Source organism: Chiloscyllium plagiosum, unplaced genomic scaffold, assembly GCF_037043375.1.
Source record: "Chiloscyllium plagiosum isolate Xiang-an unplaced genomic scaffold, Cpla_swu_hap1 HiC_scaffold_3, whole genome shotgun sequence".
Taxonomy (NCBI): Eukaryota; Metazoa; Chordata; class Chondrichthyes; order Orectolobiformes; family Hemiscylliidae; genus Chiloscyllium; species Chiloscyllium plagiosum.
The window spans coordinates 75822986-75844464 of NW_028270141.1; the positions used below are offsets into that span (position 1 = coordinate 75822986).

At 39.9% G+C, this 21479-nt stretch overlaps 1 protein-coding gene across 4 annotated transcripts in view; it reads right to left on the reverse strand.

Moving 5' to 3' along the window:
- The window catches only part of nkain2 (sodium/potassium transporting ATPase interacting 2), a 532063-nt gene extending 513515 nt beyond the window's left edge, over window positions 1-18548 (reverse strand). The window contains exon 1 of one of the 4 annotated variants that reach the window (XR_006310461.2): window positions 17020-18546. Coding sequence is in view for 2 of the 4 variants with exons in the window: in XM_087976059.1 (XP_087832185.1) it covers window positions 17020-17073 (54 nt within the window). In the remaining 2 variants the exon portion in view is untranslated. Of the gene's footprint in view, window positions 1-17019 lie in introns of all 4 variants that reach the window. The other 3 variants (XR_015751839.1, XM_087976059.1, XM_043684074.2) reach the window with 3 other exon arrangements.
- Window positions 18549-21479: the final 2931 nt, after the last annotated feature.

The following is a 21479-nucleotide window of genomic DNA, read 5'->3' on the forward strand; positions in this document are numbered from 1 at the left end:
TGCTTCATGCTGCTCCCCTAGTGATTGTAACTTCACTTAGTTCTTATCTCCCTTCCACTTCCTGATTTACAGCTATGACTTAAATGCACTGTTTAATTGCCTATAATGAAGACAGAAACAAAATGTTTATTTCATCACCATTTCCTAACTACACATTCTCAGTCACCACAGAATAAAACACTAGTGTTACTTACTCTTTTATTTGTTAAATACTTGTAGAAACTCTTGCAATATGTTTCTATATTTGTAGCTTGCTTCTTATCATACTCGAAAATATTTCTCCTGATTAATCATTCATTATATTTTTCTTCATATTGTGACCAATCATCTAAGCTGACAGTTATATTTTCTTCAAGTTTGCTATTGTCCCTAACTTGTCTCAATAACCAGAGATGGAGAAAGTGAGGACTGCAGATGCTGGAGATCAGAGCTGAAAATGTGTTGCCGGAAAAGTGCAGCAGGTCAGGCAGCATCCAAGGAACAGGAGAATTGACGTTTCGGGCATAAGCCTGAAGAAGCCCTTCCTGAAGAAGGGCTTATGCCCGAAATGTCGATTCTCCTGATCCTTGGATGCTGCCTGACCTGCTGCGCTTTTCCGGCAACACATTTTCAGCTCAATAACCAGAGATGTTAGTTTTACCTTTACAATGTTTTTCACTGAAGTTTGAATATTGTTTGAGGATTTTGATTTATTCCCTTACATATCTGCCACTGTGTCTCGATTGATATATTTCCTCACTTAGTATGCCAGTTATTCAGCTACTTCAACTTTCAGGATGACACAGTCACTCTTATTTAAGTTTAAAATTCTAGTCTTAGACCCAATCTTCCCCATTTCAAACTGGATGCACAGTTCAATGTTATGTAATTGCTACTACCAAGGGGTGCCTTTAGAGTCATAGAGTCATAGAGATGTACAGCATGGAAACAGACCCTTCGGTCCAACCCGTCCATGCCGACCAGATATCCCAACCCAATCTAGTCCCACCTGCCAGCACCCGGCCCATATCCCTCCAAACCCTTCCTATTCATATACCCATCCAAGTGTCTCTTAAATGTTGCAATATTACTAGCCTCCACCACTTCCTCTGGCAGCTCATTCCATACACGTACCATCCTCTGCGTGAAAATGTTGCCCCTTAGGTCTCTTATATCTTTTCCCTCTCACCCCAAACCTATGCCCTCTAGTTCTGGACTCCCCAACCCCAGAGAAAAGACTTTGCCTATTTATCCTATCCATGCCCCTCGTAATTTTGTAAACCTCTATAAGGTCACCCCTCAGCCTCTGACGCTCCCGGGAAAACAGCCCCAGTCTGTTCAGCCTCTCCCTATAGCTCAAATCCTCCAACCCTGGCAACATCCTTGTAAATCTTTTCTGAACCCTTTCAAGTTTTACAACATCTTTCCGATAGGAAGGAGACCAGAATTGCGCGCAATATTCCAACAGTGGCCTAACCAATGTCCTGTACAGCTGCAACATGACTTCCCAACTCCTATACGCAATACTCTGACCAATAAAGGAAAGCATACCAAACGCCTTCTTCACTATCCTATCTATATGCGACTCCACTTTCAAGGAGCTATGAAGCAACACTCCTTAGGACCTCACCATTAAGCATATAAGTCCTGCTAATATTTGCTTTCCCAAAATGCAGCACCTCACATTTATCTGAATTAAACTCCACCTGCCACTTCTCAGCCCATTGGCCCAACTGGTCAAGATCCTGTTGTAATCTGAGGTAACCCTCTTCACTGTCCACTACACCTCCAATTTTGGTGTCATCTGCAAATTTACTAACTGTACCTCTTATGCTCGCATCCAAATCATTTATGTAAATGACAAAAAGTAGAGGACTCAGCACCGATCCTTGTGGCACTCCACTGGTCACAGGTCTCCACTTTGAAAAACAACCCTCCACCACCACCGTGTCTTCTACCTTTGAGCAAGTTCCGTATCCAAATGGCTAGTTCTCCCTGTATTCCATGAGATCTAACCTTGCTAATCGGTCTCCCATGGGGAACCTTGTCGATCGCCTTACTGAAGTCCATATAGATCACATCTACCGCTCTGCCCTCATCAATCCTCTTTGTTACTTCTTCATTCATTAATCCTGCCAAATTACACAATAGTAAATCAAACATAATTTGTTCTGCTCGGTTCCAGAATTTGCTGCTCTAATTAACTATCTGAAAAGCGTTCTATGAACACATTATCCAGGCTACAAATGAAAATCTGATTTTTCAAGTTTACATTTAAACCCCATGAATATCACTGTCTCTTGATAAAAGTACCCGATATTTCTTCTTTTCACTGGATATTGGATTCCTGGAAAATGAGGTTGGAGAAGTACTACTGGGAAAAAAGAAATGGTAGAGGAACTGAATAGGTACGCTGTATCAATCTTCACAGTGGAAGACACCAATGGTATACCAGAACTTTAGGAGAGTCACAGAATAGAAATGAGTGTAATGACAATCACTAAGACGAAGGTGCTGGGGAAGCTGAAAGGTCTGAAGGTGGATAAATCATCCAGATCAGAATGACTACAGTCCTAGATTCTGAGGAGATTGTGGAGGCATTGGTGGTGATCTTTCAGGAATCACTGGAGTTAGGGGGGATCCTAGAGGACTAGAAAATGGCTAACATAACAAGCTGCAGAAGGATTTAGTGCTAGGAGGGGGAGCAAAGCAGCAGCAGATGGAGTACAATTTAGGAAAGTGTGAGGTCATTCACTTTGGTAGGAAGAAAAGAGGTATAGACTATTTTCTAAATGGAGCAGAGACTTGGGAGTCCTGGTTCAGTTATGAAGGCAAACTTTTGTTAGCATTTATTTTGAGACAGCTAGCGTACAAAAGCAAAGATGTATTGCTGAGGTTGTAAAAGGCTCTGGTCAGACCGCATTTGGAAATTTGTGAGCAATTTTGGACTTTGCATCAAAGGAAGGATACATTGGTTTTTCAGAGGTTCAGAGACGGTTCATAAGAATGATCCTGGGAATGAAAGGGTTGTTATATGAGGAGCAGTTGAAGACTCTGGTTATATATCAATGGAGTTTAGAAGGCTGAGGGGGAATCTTATTGAAACTTACAGAATACTGAAATGGCTAGATACAGTGGACATGGAGAAGATATCGAGGTAAAAACAATGACTGCAGATGCTGGAAACCAGATTCTGGATCAGTGGTGCTGGAAGAGCACAGCAATTCAGGCAGCATCCGACGAGCAGCAAAATCGACATTTCGGGCAAAAGCCTTTCCGATGAAGGGCTTTTGCCCGAAACGTCGATTTTGCTGCTCGTCGGATGCTGCATGGAGAAGATATCGCCAGTTGTAGAAGAAACAGGGACCACAGGGCACAGCCTCAGTGAAAGAACAACCCTTTAGAACTGAGGTTAAGTGGAATTTCTTCAGCTGGAGTGTGGTGAAACATTAAAACTCATTGCTGCAGAAGGCTATGGAGGCTGTCATTGAGTGCATTTAAGACAGAGATAAATAGGTTCATGATTAGTCAGGGCATCAAAGGTTAAGGGAGAAGGCAGGAGAATGGGGTTGAGAAACACATTAACCATGATTGAATGGCCTAATTCTGCTTTGATATCTCTGATCTAATTGTTGGGCATTCTTAGGGGATAACCGTCCCTTCACTGAGTGGTTGGAGATAGAAGGTATTGGTAGAAGGCTGTTTGTGTGAGTGGAGGGTGTACCTCAGAAATCAATGCTAGCTCACTTTTTATTTGTGATATCTATAAATGATATCAATGAGAACGTGGCCATTGAGATGGATGGTAAGTATATTTGCGGATGACACAAAGATTGGCCATTAATAGTAAGGAGGAGGTCTTTGGTTACAGGAAAGATATAGATAGGTTAGTTGGTTGGTCAGATCAGTGGCAGATAGAATTTAACCCTGAAAAGTGAGAGGTGATGAACCTTGGAAGAAGTAACAAGACAAGGGAATACTCAATGAGTGGTAGAACACTAGGAAGCTCAAAGGAACAAAGGGATATGGAGTGCATCTCCAAAGATCCTTGAAGGTGGCAGGTTAATAGCGTGGTTATGAAGGTACCTGGGACACTTGCTTTTATTTATCATATCATAGAGCAGGGAGGTTACATTGGAGCTGCACAAAACTTTGGTTAGGCCACATCTGGAGTACTGTGTGCTGTTCAGGTAATTGCACTATTGGAAATGTGCAGAGGAGATTCACCAGGATGTTGCCTGGACTGGAGCTGTTTAGCTGTGAAAAGAAGCTGGATAAACTCAGGTTTTCTTTTCAGCAGAGAAGATTGAGGTGGAGGGGCGGGGGTGGTGGGGTGCTGGCTGAGGTATATGAGATTATGAGGGACATGGATAAAGTGGATAGAAAGTAGCTGTTCCTCTTAGTTGAGGATCAAAATGGGGAGCATAATTGTAAGCTAAAGGACAGGAACTTTACACGGAATTTCTTATATTACTATGTTGCTTTACTTTTCCCTCTTCCTTGTCTCTTATATTACATTTTTCTACATTTGATCACTTATTACAGTACTTAGTTTAAGTTCTGCAGTTCATAAGAACATTAGTCCCAGCATCCTACAGATAAAGACCATCCCCCAATGATCCAGCCCACACTTTCCCCAGCTGCAATGCTGATGTTTCTTTGCTCAAACAAATCTATAATCCACATGTTCATTTCTCTAACTTCATGAATTTTTGCACCAAATTTATGCCAAATTATAGGCATTAGCAATAAACTAGAGCTTGTAACCAATGAAGCTGAGATTGAATCTTTGGGGTTCTACTTCCTAATTTAGTCCTTAGCTCCTTTTATCCTTTACGCAAAATCTCTTTTCTATTTCTACCTAGGTTATTGGCAGCTACATGGACCACAACAACTAGATTCTCCTCTCTCAAGTTCCCCTTCAGGTCTGAGCATAAGTCCCAAACCCTGTCACCCAGGCAAGTAAAATAGCTATCTGGACTTTCTTTACTGCAGAGAACATTTTCAATTCCCTTCAGTATACTATCCAACACTACCACAGCATTCTTTGTTGGTCCCCCGTTTGAATAACTTTCTGTATGACAGTTGTTATGGTCAGTTTGGTCATCCAGGTTAATAGCCTCTGTTCTCTTCCAAACACACAAAGAAAATTTTAAAAAATCCTTTCTATAATTTTGCTACCCTGATTTGAACAGAAACTTTCATTCGTAAATTGTTCACCTCAGGAAATTATTACTGTAGTCGTTCCTCATGTGCCTAAAATCACAGGTCTTCACATCAGGAGGTTACTTAGAATTATAAGAAATCATTCTCAAAAACATGTTCAATGAAAAGAATCAGTAAGAAAGATCCATTAAATTGGTTTTTATTCTCTTTTCAATTGAAATGTATTTTTCTACATTCTGAAATCTTTATTCTGCACTGATTTGTACTAATCAGAATTTTTCAAAAATCCTGTAGGCTGGACAATATAAAGCTAGTTCTTTTTCAAGGATATATAGAATTGTCAGTATGTGTTCTCAATTCATTCAAGTGCATTAAAGCCATAAAATAAGAGTGCAAGTACCTAATTAACATGATCTTTGTCTATTCCATATGTTTTTTCTGCCTTATCAAGTGATGGTGTTTTGAGAGGTTGAAATATGTACTGTATTAATTTTATGCCTGAAAACATGATTTTATGCTAGCCTCAAGCAAAATCTTCAGAGAAATTTAATTATACTGGTCATATTACTATTCACAGAATCTGAAGATTTTCTTGAACTTGTATGCATTTTCTCTCTCAAATCTTGTTGCCTCCTCCTGCTCCCTCATTTCTGGAGTTATAGAATCATAATCATATGTACAGCACAGAAATAGACCCTTTGGTCCAACTCGTCCATGCCGACCAGATATCCCAACCCAATCTCGTCCCAACTGCCAGCATCCAGTCCATATCCCTCCAAACCCTTTCTATTCATATAGTCATCCAGATGCCTTTTAAATGTTGCAATTGTACTAGCCTCCACCACTTCCCCTAGCAGCTCATTCCACACACGCACCATCCTCTGCTCGAGAACGTTGCCCCTTAGGTCTCTTTTATACTTTTCCCCTCTCAACTAAACCTTTGTCCTCTAATTCTGGACTCCCCCACCTCAGGGAAGAGACCCTGTCTATTTACCCTATCTATACCCCTAATAATTTTATAAACCTCTATAAAAGGTCACCCCTCAGCCTTTGAAGTTCCAGGGAAAAAAGCCCTAGCCTATTCAACCTCTCACTATAGCTCAAATCCTCCAACTCTGGCAACAACCTTGTAAATCTTTTCTGAACCCTTTCAAGTTTCACAACACCCTTTTCATAGGAAGGAGACCAGAATTGCACACAATATTCCAAAAGTGGCCTAACCAATGTCCTGCACAGCTGCAACAAGTCCTCCCAACTCCTGTACTCAGTACCCTGACCAATAAAGGAAAGCATACCAAATGGCTTCTTTACTATCCGGTCTACCTGCGACTCGACTTGCAAGGAGCTATGAACCTGTACTCCAAGGTCAATTTGTTCGGCAACACTCCCTAAGGCCTTACCATTAAGTGTATAAGTCCTGCTAAGATTTGCTTTCCCAAAATGCAGCATTCAATTTTCATTTAGATGCTGCCCCTCAGTGAAATAATTAACTACAAACTACCAATGCACACTTTTGACACTCAGCCCTATCTTCTCACCTGCTCCTTTGACCATTTCATTCTTTTTGATTTCCCACACTACTTGCCTAGCATGTAGTAGTGGAAGCAGAATGTTTTTTCTGACTAAATATTATGAAGGTAAATGTAATTATTTTTGTTCCCATTTACAAAATCCCTTCCTTACTACCATATCAATCCTTCTCCCTGTTTATTGTCTGCAGTTAAGCCAGTGTTGCAGCTGACCAAGCGATGAGCTTCCAACCACATATTCATTTCTTCAATGAGTGCATTTCATTTTCTATAACATTACCTAAATCTGAACTAGCTCAGTTCATCTACTGCTAACCTGAATTGTTATTTATGTTGTTGTTACTTTTAGCCTTGACAATTCCATTGCTTTCCTGGGTGCCCCTCATTCTCCACCCTGAACAAGCATCTGCTGCCTACATCTTAACTGGCACCTATCAACCCTGAGTGTTCTGATCTACACAGGTTTCTGATCCAACAATTCCTTGGTTTTCAAATCCTCATGTATGATCTTTTCCCTAGGGTGTGGGAGTTCAAAACTATGGGCTACATTTTTTAAGGTGAAAGAAGAAAGATTTAAAAAGGTCTTAAGGAGAAAGTTTTTCACACAGAGGGTGGTTTGTGTATGGAATGAACGACCTGAGGAAGTGGTCCATGCAGGTATAGTTACAATGTTTAAAAGATACTTGGAGAAGTACACGAATAGAAAAGGTTTAAAGGGATATGGGCCAAATGCAGGCAGTGGGACTAATTTAGTTTGGGAAACTTTGTCGGCATAGACCTAAGATCTGTTCCATGCTGTAGAACTCTGATTCATCCTTAGTTTGAAATTCCTATATAACCACTTTTCTCCCATCTTTGTACTTTTCTCCAGCCCATCAGGCATTTCAGATTGTTCTTCTAGCATCTTGCACATGCTCGATCTTATTCAATTACTGACAGCTGAGCTTTCTATTGCCTTAACCTAAACTCTCAAGTTCCCTCTTTACCTCTCTGCCTGCCCCTACATTTTTTATATTCACTAAGCTGTTGGTCATTTCTCCTGATATGTCCTTCAATAGCTTGATGTCAACAATTTTATTAATCACAATCATGATGAGTGCCTGGGGACATTTTCCAAAGTTAAACAGGCTTAGTCACTGAACGTTGTTCTTACTGCGCAAGCTCGATTCTCAAATATTGAAACAATACTTCTATCAATGTCAACAGAATAGGACTGTTATTTTTGAATTTGTCAGAACTTAGAACTTTCAGTAAAGACAATTCATGTCTGAGTTTCAGAATATATCAGCATGAATGACGGCACCATTCATTCTACCACTTTGCTGTTCAAAACCGAAGCATCCACTTCTAAAAGAAAACATACCAAATTGTGAACAGTAGCTAGTAGAAATGAACGTAGACAGAAAACAGACAAATGTATCAATGCAGTAGCTCTCTGAAATGTCTAGCTGAGACAGAGGAAGGTCAATTAAAAGATATGTGAACTCTAAATGTGATATGTATTAGCAGATACATAGCACTGTGCTTTACAGCTCTGATTAATTGGGCAAAACGTTGGTATAAAGGCAACAATGAGGCCAACAGTCTTCTGTGAGTCACTGTAAAATTGGATGGCATCTTCCAATAACTGCAAATGTAGAAATCTAGACATTATCTAAGATGTTGTCCTCCTTCAAAAGCTTGCTGAAAACTCATTTCGTAGGAACTTATGAATTAGATGCAAAGTACCCTTGAGTCTCCTTCATGTCAAGGATGTTCAGGATCTTACATACTTCAATCAAGTCATGCCACACTCCTCTTAACTCCAATGAAAACAAGTCCATCCAACCTTTTCTCATAAGACAACACCAATCTAGTACACCTCCTATGAACCACCTCCAGTGCATTCACCTTAATCCTTATATAGGGAGACCAAAACTGCACACAGTATTCTAGTTGTGGTCTCACTTGCTGAATACCTGAAGCAGAACATCTTTACTTTTATGTTCATTTTCTCATGTAATAAAGAAAAAAACGTATTTGCTGCTTAATTATTTGCTGCACCTGCAAATTAACACATACACAAGAACACCTAGATCCATCCAAAGTTTGGAATTCTGCAGTTGTTCTACATTTCAGAAATGCCCCACTTTACTTATTCCTGTCTGCTCAGGTGAACAGCTTCACATTTAAACAAAAGGAATTTATCTACAATTTAAGTAAATGACTTTATTTTGACTATGAAGTACAGTTTCACTTCTGGCCTGCTTTCAAGTTAAAATACTCCTAATTTTCTTCACATTCTTAATTGGAGTTGATTTTGCACTAGAAGCATTTTTCCTGAATATAAAACATAATAGAAGAAAAAATGCAATCATAGGATTGTTACTTTTATAGGAGCTTATAAAGCAATATGACTTAGAAAACAATTGAACAATTGAAAAGAAAAAAAGCAACCATTTATCACCTCTCCCTCATTCCCCAATTCTAATAAGTACATTTTTATGTGGCAAAAATATCGTTCTTTGTCAACTTACTGCTTCCAATGAGGAAGCTTACCTGACAGCACCGCACATCCATGATTTGATTGGCACGACCAATTATTTTCCACCTATTGACTAAATCAGCAGAAAAATACACAAATTTTCAAAATGCACTATTAAGTGTAACGCCTGATTAGAAGCACACATTTTTATAACTATTTCTTACATTTTTTTTACATTGAGAATAATATAACAATATGATTACATAAATTTCTGTCTCTTCATGTCTGGGTGCTATTCAAGACAAAGATCACATCCTCACAAGTTTTATTATTGACAGCTTCAGCTTTTAAAGTTGAAATCCTTGTTAAGCCTTATTTAATGGATTGTCATAAAATATCTAGGGACAGCTAGGTACTAACTGTTATTTATTGTAACAATTACTGACGCTAGCAAGGGTTTCTGCACATGCATGTAATCTATAGATTACCGGTCATCTGAAAATTACCTCCACTTCCTGTCAGGTGTCCTGTAGCACAAATCTATGGGATCATGCTGAAAACCTTCCTCACAAGTATTGTGAGGGCTTGCGAATTTTTAACAACATTTTCTTTTACATAGGAACAAAGGACTTACGAGCAGGACTAGACCATCTGGATTTTTGAACAGCTTCACCCAATAATACCATGTCAGAGCTGGCTGTTGTTTCAGTTCTACTTTCCTGGCTGACCCTGATAACCTTTTGACTCCCTTGTTGATGAAAATTCTACCTCATTCTGCAAGGAATAATTTCAATGACCCAACCTACTGTTGTCTTCAGGAAGAGAAAAATATTCTCTTACCAGACTTAAAAGGGAGAGCTCTTATTAGGGAGTCCCCTAATTGCCAACTCTCTTACAAGAGCAAATACCTTTCCAGCATCCATGTTATTGAATTCCCTTAGGAAGGTATACGTTCCAATAAAACAATAGATAATAGGTGCAGGAGTAGGCCATTCTGCCCTTTGAGCCTGCACCGCCATTCAATATGATCATGGCTGATCATCCTTAATCAGTATCCTGTTGCTGCCTTATCTCCATAACCCTTGATTCCACAATCCTTGAGAGCTCTATCCAACTCTTTCTTAAATGAATCCAGAGACTGGGCCTCCACTGCCCTCTGGGGCAGAGCATTCCACACAGAACCATTCATTTTCTAAATTCAAATGGATACAGGTCCAATCTACTCCACCATAACATTCTCAGAATTGAGTGAGGTGAATCTTTGAACTGCTTCTGATGCTATTTTATATTTTTACAAATAAGGAGACCAATATTCTACTCTGTGCTGCAGATATATCTCACCATAGGTTCAGTATTTTTAAATTCAATTTCCCTTGCAATGAACCTCAAAATTCCATTTGCCTTTCAAATCAGTTACTGATCATGCATACAAACTATTTGTGATTAATGTAAACTACATAAATTATTTGTGATTTAGGTACCAGTATATCCAGATACCTTTGTGCTGCTAAATTAGAGCCACAGGAACATTGGACATTGGACCAGTAGTATGCCATTTGGCCCTTCAAGCCTACTCTGCCATTCAATAACATCATGGCTGATCTGGCTGTGGTCTCATCTCCTCTCTTCTAATTATCTCCCTTAAGACTCTTTTGTCTGCTAAAGGTCTATCTAACATAGCCTTCTACATATTTAAAGAACCGGCCCCCACTGCCTTCTGGAGAAGAGAAGGTCACGTTCTAATCGTCAGCTGAGAGAGAAAGAAAATCACTAATTTTCTGTTTTAAAAGTGACCTCTTATTCTTAATCAATTTACCCTAGTTTGAGTCTCCGCCATAGGAAGAGACATCCCTCCTAACCAGTACCCACAAAATCTTATGCAATCTACTATTTCAATCTTCTCCATTTAAATAGCATACTTTTTTTGTCTGTTAATGACGTATTATTAAAAATGAAATGCCTGCACTGTGGTTTTGTGCCCTAATCCATAAAATATTAGGTCTGAAACTTAAAAAAAAAAGGACTGTGGAGGTGAGTTTTGTCCTCTGTATAGAACGTTTCTTGAAAATCAGTCTGAACCCTAGTATTGGGCGTTCTATTGAACTTTCTTTGTGTAAGTACTTACATTCTAATGCAACTTCATTGGATCTAGGAATGGCATCTCCTGTCAGGAGGAAATGTGTAAGCAAATTCATTTTAAATGCTAACAATTTAAAAGTAGTATTCGGAGGAGAAGAACACAAGCTTAGAAAAGCTTCTGCTGAGCAGGAAATACCATCTGAATCCATCAGTTACCCTTATTTAAGCTCATGAAAAATGCAAATAGGAAGTGGCAGCCTATGATGAGGGGCAATAATGCAGGTCATGAATCTGCAGACAAGTGGCAGAGCAGCCTTATGCCTGGCTGTCTATTTGCTACTAGTCATGTGCTGCTGTGTGAGACTCTTAAAGAAAGTTTTCAGTTTCATTCCATCAGCCAGTATTGTTAAAAACCTGAAAGAAGTGGAGCCAAGTTTTACACCAGAGTTAACTTTTGCTGTCCCTGTGTGCATGTAAGTTTTAATGTCAAGCAGAGGGGCAGTGTGGTTGAATTAGTGGAAGGGAGGAATAAGTAAGTGTTACCCTAATGTAAACATTTCCCTATAGATAAGAAATCTATTGTAATTTTATACAACTGCAGTTGTTATAAAGGGTGATAGTTTAAAAATTTTAAATGTCTCAGTCACTTTGGATAGATTTTAGTAGGGTCCTAAATGACAGAATATGACAAGAAATCTGGAAGAATCCCGTGAAAAGTCTAGCATGACCTTTCTCGACATTGGGAGCAAGTAGCTGCATTTTCCAACTAAATTCAGGACATCAGGACAAGATTTTCAATAGGCATATCGATATGCCTAGCAAGATTGTCTACTGCTTATTATTGTCCTCATTAATCATGCATCTTGCCTCAGCTTTTGATTCAGCTACCCACCATAGGGAAACCAGATGCGAAGAATTCTTGACATGGAAGCCAGGAAGGGTACTTGTTAACTCTAGCTCACTGCTTGCTCCTCCAAACCTCCATCTTGGACACCTGGTGACATCTCAGAGCACGGTCCCAAGCATTGGCTGTACTTGGGTGACAGGGTGGCACAGGGGTTAGCACTGCTGCCTCACAGCACCAGGACATGGATTCAAATCCAACCTTGGGTGACTGTCTGTGTGGAGGTTGAATGTTTTCCCTTTGTCTGCTTAGGTTTCTGTCTGATGTTCCGGTTTCCTCTCATAGTCTAAGGAAGTGCAGGTTAGGTGGATTGCCCTTGGTAAATGTGGGGTTACAGGGATAGAATGGGGGTGCCTGAGGCTGGGTGAAATGTTTTTTGGAGAGTCAGTGTGGACTCAATGGGCCAAATGGACTCTTTTCTGCACTGCGGAGATCCTATGATTCTATTCATCTCGCACTCTAATGATACTGGTATGTGGTACATCTTGGATCCATTTACAGGATGTTCTGCACTTTTGTGCATGCCAGCAACTAGCACTGAAATATTGCAGTAAGGACAGTTTGGACCAGAGGGACAGGCACCCAGATCAGGATTGTACAAAGCTACATCTCAGAGTTGCGCATTAACCCTCCTTGTGCTCACTCACCTTGAGCCTACCTCTCTGCTCAGAGCATCCCTGCCTTTTTTTGTGTTTCCTTTTGTCCCACCCCAAAACAAGAGCTGCAAGGCTTACTTAACTACTAATGGTTAAAAGGGGGTGGGGACAAAAAAGGGAAAACAGGATACTGAGTTGAATGATAAGCCATGATCATATTAAATGGCAGAGCAGGCTCAATGGGCAGTTGGCCTACTCACGTTCCTATTTTCTATGTTTCTGTGTTATATTGATTTGGCCTTGCCTTGTTGTTTGGTGCAGACATAAAGCCAGGAATCTTGTCATGTGGTCAAAAGTCAAGGAAGATAGCCTTCAGTCGGGGAGTTTCAGCATAGTAAACCAAGGACAGCCTCTGATATCAATCGAGAGGCTTGGGAACGGTCAGCCAGTCACTCAATGTAGTCTGGATGGAATCATCTCTTTAAAGGGTGAGGAGCTAAATATCAGGCAGCCCACGACTTGTCACAGCTCTTTCTACTCTATTGTGGAATGTTTTTCCTGGAATGGAGGAAAAGGAGGTGGGGGGGAAATGTTATTTGTTTGAAGTTAGTGACTAGGCAGCACAGAGGCCTTGCAGGAAGGTAAGGGGTTGGGATAGGTGAGAATGAGTAAGGGAAGAAGATGTTGCAATGAGAGATGGAAAGAGATGGAGTATGAGCTTTAATAGGATGTGTGTGCAGTAGCAAAGGTAGAGTGAGGTAGCAGAGAGAAGATGGACATTCTTCCAGATAGCTGTGACTGCAATGATCTGGGTTGTAACCTTTCACCAGGCTCTTGTGGACCTCTGCTGCTGGGGGCAAGAGCACATTTGCCTCTAAATCATGATGTCTAACCTGACCTCAAAGTGCCCGTCAACAAAGCAGGGCACCAATTTCCTCTTATTTGTGACATCCTGAGCAGATTTCATGACTCATGTAGAGTAACTTAGGATTGACAATGCATGTCTAGACGCAGAATGGCCTTTTAAAGAATATGCTGGCACCAGGTCCATTCAAGTAGAGCCCAGCAGCAGTGAGTTTTTTCAGGTCCAGTGATTGGTTAAAACGGGCTAACATCAGATGTGAAGGGTACCACAGGGGCTGTGTAGGTAAATATTGATGTGAGTTTGGGATGACAGTGGGAGATAACACACAAGGACTCACAGGGAGAAACTCTCTGCAAAACTCAACAAAGTTGACGCTTTGCCAAAAAGACTTTCAGTCCTTTGTCATATTTTGTAATGTGCTTTTAAGTTTCATATTGCAGACAGCCTAAGGACAAACATTTTACTGAGTATGCCCCAATTTCTGACAATGATATTTGGACTAGAACAATTGTACCTTCAAGTTCTTCTGTGTTGTAAAGTTAAAAGTGAGTTTTGTTAGCCTCCAAAATAAGGAAGTGAGGTTCATCTTATGGTTCCTGACCTCTATACCAACCTAAATACTTTCATAAACTATCAGCAAAGATTGAGACCCCAGAAGTGCTCATTATCACATTAAATCTTAGCCTCGAGTCTGCTTGCACAAACCTGAAGATCCCTTTTGAACGATCAGATCTTTATTGAATTTGGCAAAAGCTGATCCCAAGTGAATTCATTATGGCATGTCAACGATGTTAATCAGTTCAGCTAATTTTCCACAAATTACACATTATGCCTTTCCAGGATGTGAGTATATTTACTTGCAGAGCAGGCTCATTCCTGAATACTCAACAATATTCTTGAATAACATTCTTTAAATTCTTGTTAAGAGCCTTTTACAGGAATAGAATAAATTAAGATCCAAAAAAAGAAGCCAACAAGATAGAAGTATAAAACTACTGAAAAAGGAATAGCAAGTGACATGAGCCTTAGATTAAAATCCTGGGACTTCACTCTAATGGTACTGTGGCTGTGTATCTGCACCAATTAGAATGCAAAGGTTCAAGAAGGCAGTCCATAAAGGGTAATAAATGCTGACCTGACCACTGAATTTCACATCACCTGAATGAATTAAAAAAGGATTCATTGCAAACATGATCATCTCCAGAAGAAAATACAGAGTACATAATACACACCACAGATCTCTACAGGTTTCAGTTTTCCTAGCTGAATCATTGCTAGTGGGGCATCTGACAGATGGGTAACTTTGTACATTTATTTTGGTCAAGATTAAATTCAGCATTCTCATTGGCAGTTGAGGAGGCCATGAAAATCAGTAAGAATTCCAACAGTCTCCATATTAATTGCTCCTAGCAAATGCAAAAAGCTGAAAGCTCCACTTCGATATATTAAAAATACACCTACCTTGATAAGTTTTTGAGCATTACATGTTTATATAACATTCATTGCTCAATGAGGCACATGCTCTTTGCAAATATAACAATTCAAAATCATTGATAAAATGTTTCAACATGAAGAAGTGCTCTATTCAGAAGTTAAAGCCATTGTATCATCTTACTATTAAGAGCCCATCCACACATCATACACAAATGGTGTTTCTGGAGAAACAAAATTTGCAATGTGTGAAAACCCAAAATACCAATAAAACAGAGGTACATAGAGATATTGTTGCTGATATATTATAGTATTGTCCTGGAACATCCTAAATTTTGCACATCAACCCCCAGCCAGTTTTTTTCATTTCAGCCCTCAAAGCTTATCAGAAATTACAAAATCTTTCTCATGGGTTAAAGTTTCAGCATTCTCTCTCCAATCAATTTTTGAGATTTCTTACCATTTATAAAACCATAATATAAACAGTCAATGTGACAAATTATAAAGCAGAAATTCGAGTAAAATGGTCCTACTGATAAATATTAATGAGCCCGGAAATAAAACTAATTTTGTCCTAACCTCGTTTCAGCATGATGCTATTACAATATTTTACTAAAACATTACTAAAGGGTTAATACATGCTTAAAACCTTGTGATCGAATACATCCATAATAAATAAGTCGTCGTCTCAATCCCCCAGAATAAGAAATAACATTAAAGAAATGTTGTAAAGTTACAACGTGTTACGCGCAATAAATTTGGATTTGTACTGGCTTCGCATAACCACCTGTAAAAGCTTAGACGTTACACACACAGATGCTGTTGTCGAAACGGATTGCTTTTTAAAAATAAAAATCACAGTTTGTGTTTCTAATCTGGAAAAGCCTATTTCAATAACATTTGGTACGAAGACACATAATTTTAGTCCAGTGAACACATTAGTTTAAAATAAAACTGTTCTGCTGGCAGTCTTCACAGATAGATTGCAACTTCGACGTTTAATCCCAAATTCTTTTAATAATTAAGATCCTCTTGGCAAAGAATTTACATCCTGGCAACGGCTCCATCAAACGGTATGAATGGGCATGCTTGCCTTATAAACAGGCACTTTCAAGCAAGTGAATTTAAAGCACTGTTAAAACTTTCTGATATCACGCACACCTGACGTCTGGGGAGATAATAGATGGGACAACGTAGCGACTGAAGGAAATTGAAAATGCAGTCTACTCGCAATTTATGACATTATTACCTTAACCACTGGAAATGTAACAAAGAATATCTGCTGGTCCACACCTTGCCTACTGCATAACTGGACTACAAAACTATATAACTCTGTTGTCGAAGTTGGTAGTAAATCAAAGCTGCAGAAAATAACACAGTGGAAGTAAACGCTTATATGAAAACTCCTGTTCGGTCTTGATCGTTTAGATGTGACTGTACCTGGATAAAGACTGAATAAGTGGATAGATCTTTCGAAAACAGACACCTGTCATTGTGATTTTCAACATGAATCTGGTCACCGGTCTACAGTCTGACTGCAATACAACTCAACCGACAACTCCCTGAAAGTGACTCAACATTTACAGTGATAAAAGCACACAAGCATAGTGTCATAAAATAGCGGTCACGTATCCACAACATGTACACTTGAAGCTAAATATATTGAAAAAGTCACGTTTCAGATGTCTAAATTATTGAACAAGTGTAAATTTCGACTGTCTGCAAATCTTGAGCGTAAACACTATCACAAACGGCAGTGAAAATTCTTCAACACGTGGGTTTAAGACATACCAAATAAACATATTAACAAAATATTCACAATAGTTCGCTCATAATCCATGCAAACAATTAAAATGGACGAAGATGTAAAAGTTTCCCGTATGCAACTCGTCCAGTTGTTGCATTCATAAATGAGAAAATAAACATCATTCGAGCACAGAAGTCTCCTTAGAATATATAAAATGCATTAATATATCATAAAGAAGAAAGTTTCCGTTAGCACTTACTAGCTGCAGGCTGGAGATGAAGATGAGAGTGCACCTGCCGCTGCAGCAGCCCATGGTTGATGTTGGTGTTGGTGTGGGTGGGTATCCACCCGGGGCGCGGGCTCCGGCTCTCTGCAGCTTTTCCCGCCCGCGGCTCGGGCCGTTCTGATTGTGACGCTCGGGAACACCTGGGGCTGTCCGACTGTCGCGCGCTCCGCTCCGCCCGGCCCGGCCTCAGCGGCGGCGGCCACTGCACAGCACCCGCCTCCTGACCATCACCAAAACCAGGCACCAGTCCTGTGCCGGACAACACAAGGAGAGCAGGAGGACTGGCCGTGCGGAGGAGGGGTGGGCTTGTGCAAACTCTCTTTTTGTTCTTGCTGCTGCTGTGATGTTACCGTGTGCACGATTGGGCTTCGGCTGTCGGGGCAATTCACTTGTCAGGAGCCTGGCAGCGGCTCCCCTCCTTTATCTTTGATGCTAACCGCTGGCGATGCTTATTAGGGGAATGATTTCCCAGCTCTGCTGACGCCACGACTCGTGGGTAGTGGTCGTGGTTGGGGGGCGGGTGGGTGGAGGAGAAATGAAGAACAAACCCGGATCATAGTCTCGTTTCTGCACGGCAGTCGGTCTCGCTCTGTTATATCTATTCGGTGCGGGCGCTGGAATAGAGCTGGGTTTCTGCCAACAAGAGAATGACAGAGAGAGAGAGAGAGAGAAACCCCTCTCGCTCCCGCCGCCGCTACTCGTTGCAGAGATGTAACAGGACGCGAATCTGCTCGGTTTCTCTTGCTGGATTAATCACTCTACCAACTTCTTACCCGTCCTCCAGTTATTTTCTCCCTTTCTTTGCTGCCATCAGAATAGAAACAGCAACAGAGACCATACAGATGGGAGACACCACACAATAATTGCTCAGAATTGCCATCTGACGCTCCAGATTGGCAAAATCAGCTCCGTCACCCCCTTGTTGGAAATCAGAGACTTGCCATTGTAGCACGAATTATTTGGACGCCCATCCGTGGGCATATAATAGCACTCAGTAGTTCCATCTCTCCATTAAATTGTGTGAATTCTTCATATTTTAAATCTTAAATATAAATGCTATTCCACAATTGGAATGAACAGCAAAATGACAATGCCACTCATCATTTCAATGAAATCCAATTTTTTTTAAACTTCTGTTTATTTTGTACGCTTGCAGTAATATGACATCGTTACCACTTTCCTAAGATCCCATTTATCTCGGTACGCCATGTCTTTGTCTAACATTGTCAATGTAACGTCAAACGGTGGTTGTTGTGCCATGAACAATTAAAGCTGACATTACTGAACGTATCCAATATTCGGCTGAAAAACTGATCGGATTTTTTTCTCTATTAATTACTATTGAACTTAATGCTTTCAAAGTGCAAGCTCGATGCTTTAAGTCGATCTTATTTTACATTGGAAGGATAAAACAAGTTCTGTCCAAATTATATTCTACCGAATAATTTCTGAGTTAAAGGAGGCAGAGAAAACTGGTTCTGAAATGAACAGTGAGGTGTACATCCTCTCTCCAGAGACTGACTGACCTACTGAATGTTCCCAGCACGTTCTGCTTTTTTTTTGCCACAAAGGCAGCCCCCGCCTCGCACTGAGTAATGCATTTATTTTCACTACAGAATGTTTACAAGTTTCTGTTAAACGTTATACGTTATTTTCTTCAATAAGCAAGCACAGAATATTCAGTTTCTCCCCTAAAACAAGGTGTTTTCCAAGTTGTGTGCCACCGAAAATTGAAGGTGAAAGACTATTGGTCACACCAGAGCGCTACATTATTGTTAGCTGTTCGACATCAGGCTCTTCCCAATTCGTACTCGTCTTTCGTAATCCCAACATAGTATAGTAATTTGCAACTGGTATCTGTAGGTTTAAATACTTTTGACACCTTTAGGGTAAGTATACTCCTGTAGGTATGATAATTTTATCGATACTGATTTGTCTCGGGAGAAGCTGCCGGGAAGGATCTGCAGGGAGTTTCTGGTTAGCAAAGCGACCTCTTCTGGTAACTTAGATCAGGGACAATACTAGAAGTAGATATTTCTCAATCATTTGCTTGAGTATTTAAAATCAAGCAAGATTACAGTTGAAACACTGTTATATGCTGCACTAGCACTGGATTCAGTCTGAACTCCAGTTGAACTAATATGAGAACTTAAACAAATATTTAATCAAAAATTGTGATCGGTAAATTAGGACTGACGGTCCATGGCTGCGATGCAGTGTTGCAAGTTTCTCAGAAAACGTTTTGTTTTCATTTTGTGGGAAGTCTGTGTAGTTCCCAACGAGACGCTGCTGATAAGAATAATTAGGTCTGAATCGAAATAAACCCAATGTGAAGACTTGATAATCAGCTGTCACTAAAATAACAGTTCAGTTTTACCATTACCATATGGGGCAGATGTTAAAAAAGTTCTGGTCTTGTACGCAAAAGAAAATCTGCTTTTGAATATTTCTGTACAATTTGTTTCAGGGTGAATTTGTTTAAAACGTGTTTTTGTCTTGCCATGATTGAAATTAGACACGTTTGATTCATTTTAAAAGCACAACTGTGGCATTGAAGAAAGTACTTTTATAATATAGATTACTTGTTTCTTATCAAACCTTGAAGGGCGAGATAAACCTAATAAGATTGTCGTTTAGAAATTATGTGGTATTATTACTGCAGGAACACTATTAGGTCGCTCTGTCAGCTATTTTGAAGAACTCATTTGTTTTCAATAGATTAGGAACTCCATTAAAATAGCTTACAAAGTAATACTAGACAAATACATAAAGTGCTCATACATTGAGAGAGGCAGTGTATTTCGGGGCTCATTTCTTTAGAACTAGGAACACAGGAGGCCATTCAGCCCAATAAGCCTACTCCACTATTCTATATGATTTGCTGATCATTTCGTTTTTTTAAAAATTCACTCATGGTGCCATTAGGACGGAGCAGAACCTACAAGTACTATAGACATTTTTAAATTGTACTTACAAGATGTGTTTTTTGTGTGACTTTGTGACTCTAAAGCTAATGCAATCAAAAATGGCTGCAGATGTAAATCAAGTGGGTCCCCAGAGAAGGAGACCTAAAGAACATCAAATCTGAAGATGCAAAGGAAATTACAAATTACAGCCTTTCAAAGGAGGGAAGAGTCAAGTTAAAACAGAATGGACTATTATCTTATGTGATTATAAAGTTAATGAGGGTCTGATGACCCCTTGCTGTATGACAAGCCACCCCCTACAATGTCCAAACTGCAGGCACATTTTGTGTTTATCCCTTTGAGTAATACAGAAAGACAGCAATTAAAAAGCCAGCTTTAACTCTGTGCAGTGAGCTTGAGAGATTGAGGGGTTTATATTACTCAAGAGAATAGGCTAGGTTCAAGCATTCGCATACGAGGAAGGGTCCTGTCAAAGAAGTATATACAAGTCATCTGTATATTGCAAGCTAGACAAAAGCAAATAGGACAAAAAGAAAGACAGTTTCTCACTTTCAATGCTGAAATTCAATTGTGGTCAAAAGGAATCAGAACAATAGAATCTCAACCAAACTGCAGTACAGAGTTTTATAAAATCATGAGAGGCATGGATAGATTGAACGCCCAAGGCTTTTTCCTGAGAAGCAGGAGTCCAAACTAGAGGACATAGATTTAAGGTGAGAGGGGAAAAAATTAAAAAGCACCAAAGGAGTAACTTTTACATGCAGAGTGGTGCATGTATGGAATGAGCTACCAGTGGAGGAGGCTAGTACAATTACAACATTTAGGGACGCTTCTGGATAGGTATATGAAGAGGAAGTGTTTAGAGGGACATGCGCCAAATGCTGGGAAAAGGGACTAGGTCAGATTGGATGTCTGGTCAACATGGACGAGTTGGAGCAAAGGGTCTGTTTCTGTACTCTATGACTCTATGACTAAGAATCTTGAAATCAACTGTCAACTGCCAAAGTCAATGCTACCAGTAACCCCCACTGCAATGGCTGCAACATTCAATTGTTCTTTCTTCACATATATGCATTTATATATTTTTAAACTTTTACCCTCTTGTACCCTAATTCTTCCCACATTTAATAATAAATAATTTCATTCTTTGTCAATTCGAGAAGCCACTTCAAGAATTGGCTTCTTTTAAAGCATAAGTTAATTTGGTTCTGGAAAAAAGCTAACCATAAGCGAAGAGATCCATCTTCAATTTGCCTTGTTGCAACCAACTGGGTGTGGGTGAATATAGAACAGGAACCATTTCATCCTTCCTGACCTGTGAGCTTAACAATTTAGGGTATCCCATCTGGTAACCTTGGGAACCTTGCCTGGTGTCTGGGTGTACCAGAGCGATGCAGAATTTTGATGACTGGGCTAGCACTTATTGCCCATCTTAGTTGCTTTTGAGAAGGTAGTGGCAAAGGGCTTTCTTGAACTGTCCATTTGTTGCAAGTGTAACTTCAATGC